The following is an 8222-nucleotide window of genomic DNA, read 5'->3' on the forward strand; positions in this document are numbered from 1 at the left end:
CGGCAACAAAAGGAGACATCTGTAATACACTTTGTAATACTTTAAGCAATAAAACAATTAAAAAAAAAAACCAAGTTGGGGGTTAGGGATACTGACCCCTCACTGTCAAATTTGCATAGAACTTTTGATTCCCCCAAACTTAGCTACTAATAGTGAATTGTCTGGGTTCCTTACTGATAATGAATAGTTGACTAATACATATTTTGTATGTTATATGTATTATATATTGTATTCTTATAATAAAACCTGAGAAAGTAAAATGTTAAGAAAATCTTGATAAAATACATATATTTACAGTATTTATTGAAAAAAAATCCATGTATAAGTGAACCATGCAGCTCAAGGTCATGTTGTTCAAGTGTCAACTGTATTTTATTAAGGTTATGCCCATTTTAGAATATCAGTTAATTTAAACTGGATCTCCAAATTGCCTAACACTGATAGTCATTCTTAGGCTTCTCCATTATCTCTCAGTAGCTATTCCAAATCTTTACTTGTCCCTAAAATATAAGAAAATAATTTTCACTGCAGATAAGGAAGCACAAGATCCTATAAATTTTCTGATCACTTCATAGCCAGTAAAACAATTCAATCTTCATCTGGAACTGACAATTTCTAGAACCTCCATGGCACATTTTCTATTGTTTTGATCTCATAACCTGCATCTATTCTGTCTTTTCACTAATATACATAAAGGAGTTGGAAATCATGGAACATTAAATGTTTTGTAACTTTATGGCCATTGCACAGTCAACTTCTTAACTACAGCAAGCTTCCCTTTTTCCACAGCCACAGATACACACTTACCCAGATCAAATAAAAATCTGACATCAGTGTCAGAAGAATATACCCTGTAGGCCAGTGATGGCAAACCTTTTGAGCTCGGTGTGTCAGTATTTTGAAAAACCCTAACTTACCTCTGGTGCCGTGTCACATATAGAATTTTTTTTATATTTGCAACCATAGTAAAACAAAGATTTATATTTTTGATATTTATTTTATATATTTAAATGCCATTTAACAAAGAAAAATCAACCAAAAAAATGAGTTCGCGTGTCACCTCTGACAGGTGTGTCATAGGTTCGCCATCACTGCAGTCTAGGCTAAGATATTTTGCTTCATCCTGCTCTCTTTTTAAAAAAAATATATTTTATTGATTTTTTACAGAGAGGAGTGGAGAGGGGCAGAGAGTTAGAAACATCGATGAGAGAAACATTGAGCAGCTGCCTCCTGCACACTCCCCACTGGGGATGTGCCTGCAACCAAGGTATATGCCTTTGACCGGAATTGAACCTGGGACCCTTCAGTCCGCAGGCTGACACTCTATCCACTGAGCCAAACCAGCCAGGGCCATCCTGGCTTTCTTTCCTACTTACTCTAGCCAGTGGTCCACTACCCTGGGAGAGGAGCAGTATGAAAATGTGTAGATGTGGTTTTGGTTATCATAAAGAAAGAAGGGTTCCCCTGACAATAAGCCAGTACAGGCCTAGCATGCTTATCATCCTACAACATTCAGTACCACACCACAAAACTGAATAGTGTCCCTAGTAAGAAGCACTTAGCGAGACAATTTTTTCCATCACTTTGACTACTTTTTCTAATATCTTCAACTCTTGCACCCTTTATCTTTATGCCATATAACCATTTAATTTTTTAAAAATCACCATCTATTCTTTTTATTTTTTCTGTTTTTAATCTTTTTATTATATTCTTTTTCAATCTAACATCAAGAATACTAAACTCTGAAAGAGTATTACATGTTAATTCATAGTCTCTAATTTAAACTGGGTCTCCACATTGCCTACCACGATACTCATTCTTAGCTTTCTCCATTATCTCTCAGTAGCTATTCCAAATCTTTAATTGTCCTTGAACACTCTACATCAATTTATCCCCAAGAAAAATCCACCATCCTCACACCTCAGAGGAAAGAAAAGCTAGCTAGTAGGTGTTCTTCACCTACAAAATTATCTGTATCTCTGATTACCTATTTCTCCAAGAAACAACTTTCTCTTATCCATTCCCTGCTCTGTTTCCTCAGAGCATGAATGAATACCCTTCTTATAAATGTCCATTTGAATAACCTTTATTTATCCTTCAAAAACCAACTCATTTTCCATCTCCTTAGAGCAGCGGTTCTCAACCTTTGGGGGACAAAAACCCTTTCACAGGGGTCGCCTAAGACCATCGGGAAACACATATATAATTACATGTTGTTTTTGTGATTAATCACTATGCTTTAATTATGTTCAATTTGTAATAATGAAAATACATCCTGCATATCAGATATTTACATGACGATTCATAACAGTAGCAAAATTACAGTTATGAAGTAGCAATGAAAATAATTTTATGGTTGGGGGTCACCACAACATGAGGAACTGTATTAAAGGGTCGCGGCATTAGGAAGGTTGAGAACCACTGCCTTAGAGAGCCTCTCTTGATTTTTCTTTCCCTCTCCAGCTCTGGGGTTAGACACTAGCCTCCCAATAGGTTCCTACTGAACCCTATAGGTCAGTGATGGAGAATCTGTGACACGCATGTCAGAGGTGACAGGCGAACTCATTTTTTTGGTTGATTTTTCTTTGTTAAATGGCATTTAAATATATAAAATAAATATCAAAAATATAAGTCTTTGTTTTACTATGGTTGCAAATATAAAAAAATTTCTATATGTGACACGGCACCAGAGTTAAGTTAGGGTTTTTCAAAATGCTGACACGCCAAGCTCAAAAGGCTCGCCATCACTGCTATAAGTACATGTGAGAAGATTTATACAATAGTAGAATGATCTTATTAATTTATCTAATTCCCATGCTAGAGTTGGAGATACTTAAGGACAGAGTCCACTTGTATTTTATATTTTTATACTAGAATATCCCCATAGCACACACTAATTTGTATAACTAAAAGAATGATGATGAGTCCATTCTCCCACCAAATGGATAGGTAAATCAGAGTTATATTGAATGGATATTACTAAAGTCTATTGTCAGCACAGTAAATGAGTTGTATGTGAGAATGACCTTACTTTCAAGGACAATAAATGATAACTTCTAAGAAAACAATGCCTTAAACAAAGACACTCACTGCTTGTAAAAACTTAGCTCTATATGTATTTCCACAATAACTTGATAAATAACTTATGTAAAAATGCTTTCAAAGTAAAGTTACTTTGTGTGTCTCATCTCCTCTACTTCTTTCTGCAGGTGATTTAGACTGACGTGATACAGCATTATCCACTCCAGTTTCAGAAACACCAGGTTTCTCTGCAGAACTCCTCACTTGCAGCGGTGGTTTAATTTTTCTTCTTCGTGATGTTGCTAAAAGGGAGAATGAAGGACTGGTGTATTTGTGGGTTTTTAACATTACATATTGCTATTACTGAGGTACTATTTAGATGAAGAAGGTAAAAAAGGAAGGTTCTAGGACGGTCCCAGGTTTCTGGTTTAGATGAGTAAGTGGATACCATTTACCAAGGTAAGATATGGAGAAAAAATTGGCAGGGGGTGGTGGTGGAAAGATGAATTTATCTTGGACCTGTTAAATTTGAGGAGCCTATTGGACATTAGACAACAGCCCAGTAGGCAATTTGATTCTGGAAACAGAAAGTCACTATTAAATTGTCATAAAGATTAAAAAAAATTGTCATAAAAATGAAATAAGATGGTATTTATAGCAATTTGTATATAGTATCAGGTTATTTATTTTTATTTAGCTCTTAGTATGTAACAGGTACTGTCCAAATGTTTCACAATATTCCTTGTCATGTGAATGAATGATTTTTGCTTAAACCTCTATACAACTTTTATAGAAAAGAAATTGGTTCTAAGCTTAGCTAGAGGATAATCTGTACCATGTACACAGTTGGGAGTGGGGAAACAAGCCAATGTGGCCTAATTCAATGTTTTACCCACTATGCCATTCTACTGCCACTTGTGATATTAAATTATTATGCTGGATATTAATATTTTGAATAATATTTATATGTCAATACCCATTAAACCTTTCTTAGTCATGTGAAATTTCTTGACAATTACAAGATATTAGTGGTTCATAGTTTTCAATTTTTATATCCCCAACTTATCCCGCAGGTAAATTATGTCCAGAATATCCCTGAATTTAAAAAGGCCTGACTTAAAATATATTAACCGTTGTTAGAAATCTTTTAAGACTGGAAAACTCACATGTGTTGGTTAAATGTAATGGACTTCTCTTGTTGTATATTTCTGCACCAGTAACAAGAATTGAGGCTTCAGACATTTTTCTTTTGCCAGGAGTAAATATCTTAAACCATGAGAAACAGAGTAAATACACAATATCTTTTGAAATTAAATATTCTACAATATTCTTCATAACAATTTACCTTAACTATACACAAAAGATATGTGGCATTTTATAAACAACACTAGAGGCCCAGTGCACAAAATTTGTGCACTCAGGGGGTCCCTCAGTCTGGCCTGTGCCCTCTCACAGTCTGGGAGCCCGTCGGGGAGCGGGCCTAAGCCATCAGTTGGACATCCTTAGTACTGCCATGGAGGTGGGAGAGGCTCCTACCACCACTGCTGTGCTCACTAGCCATAAGTCTGGCTCAGGGCTTCTGGCTGAGCAGCAATCCCCCTGTGGGAGTGCACTGACCACCAGGGAGCAGCTCCTGCATTGAGCGTCTGCCTCCTGGTGGTCAGTGCGCATCATAGCAACCAGTCATTCTGCCGTCTGGTCAATTTGCATATTAGCTTTTTATTATATAGGATGATGCCCAAAAATTTCTGTTTTAGGCTTTCCTTAAAAATTTAATCCTAATATTTGGTATTGAACAGGTAGCCAAAACAAGAAAGAAATGTTGTTTTTAAGGAATATTAATAGAACATCTAGACATGTAAAAAAATTTTTTTTATTGCTACTGAGTTTATCTAGTTAACCAATAGCTCACAGTTTCCTATTCTATTTCATGTAGAGGATGTTTAGACATATTGATGTAAACTTGTTTGTGAATACATTCATAATGTTAATCATTGTCTAAAACTTTCTCACATTTAAAAATTTTTTTAATATTTTGTGAAGACTACTAGTAAACTGCTTTTGGAGTAAAAAGTAGTTACAGGAATTCAGAAACTCAATGACACACAAGCTAGGAGCTGCATTTTTAACTTCATCCTGGAATGACTGGTAAGAGCCACAGAAGTAGATAAGCAGAGGCAGGGATAACATGGGACAGGAATGTTAGAGGGTACCATATAAAGGAGTAGATGGTAACCAAGTATAGAGGAGGAGGAGATCTATTTAAAAAATGCACCTGCCCCTAAGAGAAAAAAATACTGATGGAGTCTGGTATAGGTCTGCATATGGTGCATGGAAGAAAGGTGGGAGAGCACAGGAGAAAAGTGCATTCTAACATTAAGCTGGAAACAAACTACGAAACCAGTTGCTTCTCCTAAAAAAAAAAAAAAAAAAGGCAGTTCCTAGTGGTATAGCAAATGGGACTTGACACAGTTTATTCAATCATATAAATGCTTCAGTGACTCCTTATTGAGGCATCAGACATTTTTCTTTTGCTAGGACAGTGGTTCTCAACCTTCCTAATGCCGCAACCCTTTAATACAGTTCCTCATGTTGTGGTGACCCCCAATTTCATTGTTACAAATTGAACATAATTAAAGCATAGTGATTTATCACAAAAACAATATGTAATTATATATGTGTTTTCCGATGGTCTTAGGCAACCCCTGTGAAAGGGTCATTCGACCCCCAAAGGGGTCGCGACCCACAGGTTGAGAACCGCTGTGCTAGGAGTTAATTATCTTAAACCATGAGAAACAACCACAGTAAACACACAATATATTTTGAAATTACTGAAAACATAGTGGCTATTTCACAATATTGCAATATTTTAAAACTTTACTGTGCTTAAGATCTTTCCCAGAGGTTTATGATTTAGTAGTTATAAGGGGATGGAGGGAAGAGCCCAAGAATCTGCATTTTAATAAGTACTCAAGTTATGATTCTGATATAATGACACAAAAATGCCTTTTACAATATAATCATCTAAGGAAATTATGACATTTTAAATTTAATGACAGACATAAAATTAAAGGGAAAAATCATAACAAACATGATTAAATGTATGGAAAAGTCTGTGTGATTTCTAGTTGCTTAAAGGTAAGAGATTAGTAAACACTGAAATAATCAGAAAAAAAACTCCAGGAAGAAGAAAAATGAACCAAGATTTGCAAATGTATGTACACCTTAGATGAGTAAAGGTAAAATAGGAACAAACAATTTAAGTAAAAGTATCGAGGCAAGAATGACCATGACATAAAAGAGAGTAAAGCAACTGACCTCAAAGTGAAGGGCATTTTTATATAGTAAAATTCTAGTCTCAGAACAGAGTCAAAGGTTAGACTGAGTGAGATCAATACAGATCACAAAGTTTTCTGAGCAGAAAAGTGCTAATATTAAGAAAAACCAGTGTTTACCATATAAGGTAGTCACAGGAAAAACAATGTTCAAATAAGATCAATTAAGAGGTTACTATGTTAATTGAGGTCAGTTAAAGTGAGCAATGAAAGGGAACAAGGAGGAGAGTTGGGAGATACAGGAAACACAATCACTAACACCGTGGTTGTAGTAAGGGGGAGAAGAGGCTGGAATCAAGGATACTGTCAATGGTGCATTATGGAAGTATGAAGGCAGATACAAATTTGAGGTGAAAGATAAAGACTTACCTGTTAGGCTTCAGAAAAGGGCTTGAGGAGACACAAAGAAGGAAATATTAAAACAATAAGTGGAGATGTAGCTACAGAACTTTAAGAGCTTAAATTAATGCACAGGAAGGAAGCTGGCTAAAGGAGAAGGCATAGAGATTTTGGGTATGAAGCTTTGAGAGCAAATCTAATTTCTGGAGGTAGGGAGAGACAGTATCTCTGATACAGTAATAGAAGGAGGTAGAGAATTAAAATACTAACATAGAAATCAAACAATAGGAGGACATTAAGGAAGAGAGGGCTGTTAGCAATGTTCAGTGTCCCAGGAAGCTATGACGAAGAAGGCTGACGCTGAGAAATGGTGCTATAGGACATGACCTAGAGAAGATCCCCAATGGCACAGGAAGAGGGGAAAACAGAGGACAGAAAGGTTATATCTCTAACTTGGAATTTCCAAGTATAGAGTGTACCTTGTTCTAACCTTACACATGAACACAATTTGCTAAAACACTACATTTTGTTTATATTTGCAAAAGTCAGGCAAAGTACTTTGAAATGTTACAGATGCTTTTCTCTGTAATTATATATAACAATAATTTGATCTATATATTTTTTGTAAATAACTATTCTGACACCATACTTACCTCAGATTGACTGTTTTTTCTGTCCCCTTGAGTACTATTTTTGATGTATTCTGGAGGTTTAGGAAATTTCTTTTGGGAGTTAGGATTTTCTTTCAAACTAATGAGTTCTTCTGCAACAGGTGAGATTTGACTTTCTGGCACAAGAATCTGTTGGAGAATGTGGAAAAAAATATTTAAAACTGAAAACTATAGGACATCCTCAAAAACCATTAGATATCTCACACTTCCGAAGGTCAATTCTTTCCATATTCTATGTATTGTTATAATTTTTAGTCCTACAAAATAACTCAACTAAAGGCATCCACTTTTTCAAATGTTAATAGACCTAACAAAAGCTTTTGCATTAGTTGAAGGACATATACTTCTGATTTTTAAACTTACCAAAACTGATATTGATTAAAAACTTAATACCTATCTTCTGTACTCAAATAATCCTATCTAATAATAGCAAACATGGTAATTAACCATACCTCTGCTACGCTTCCCATTGGCTAATCAGGGTGATATGCAAATTAACTGCCAACCAAGATGGCAGTCGGCAGCCAGGCAGCTGAAGCGAACATGAGGCTTGCTTGTTCCAGTGATGGAGGAAGCCAAGGTTCCCTGCCTGCCGCGGCCGGGCTCTGAGCTCCGAAAGCAACAAAGTTTCAATTATAGAGGCTAAACAAATACCAGATACCTGCTTTCAGCAGGCCATGGTCACAGAGGTGCAGCCGGCTCTTAGGTCCAGTGACGGCAACAAAGTTTCAATTATAGAAGCTAAACAAACCCCAGATACCAGCTTTCAGCAGGCCATGGCCTCAGAGCTGGAGCCAGTAGGAGCCGGCTCTCAGCTCCAGTAATGGCAACAAAGTTTCAATTATAGAAGATAACT

General features: G+C 36.1%; 1 protein-coding gene across 1 annotated transcript in view; it reads right to left on the bottom strand.

Moving 5' to 3' along the window:
* SYCP2 (synaptonemal complex protein 2) overlaps window positions 1-8222 on the bottom strand; it is a 96068-nt gene that overhangs the window by 51427 nt on the left and 36419 nt on the right. The window contains 3 exon segments of the mRNA XM_006767251.1: window positions 3175-3323; window positions 4188-4287; window positions 7349-7495. Coding sequence (XP_006767314.1) covers window positions 3175-3323; window positions 4188-4287; window positions 7349-7495 — 396 coding nt within the window.

The sequence above is a fragment of the Myotis davidii genome, unplaced genomic scaffold (assembly GCF_000327345.1).
Source record: "Myotis davidii unplaced genomic scaffold, ASM32734v1 scaffold262, whole genome shotgun sequence".
In the NCBI taxonomy this organism is placed as follows: Eukaryota; Metazoa; Chordata; class Mammalia; order Chiroptera; family Vespertilionidae; genus Myotis; species Myotis davidii.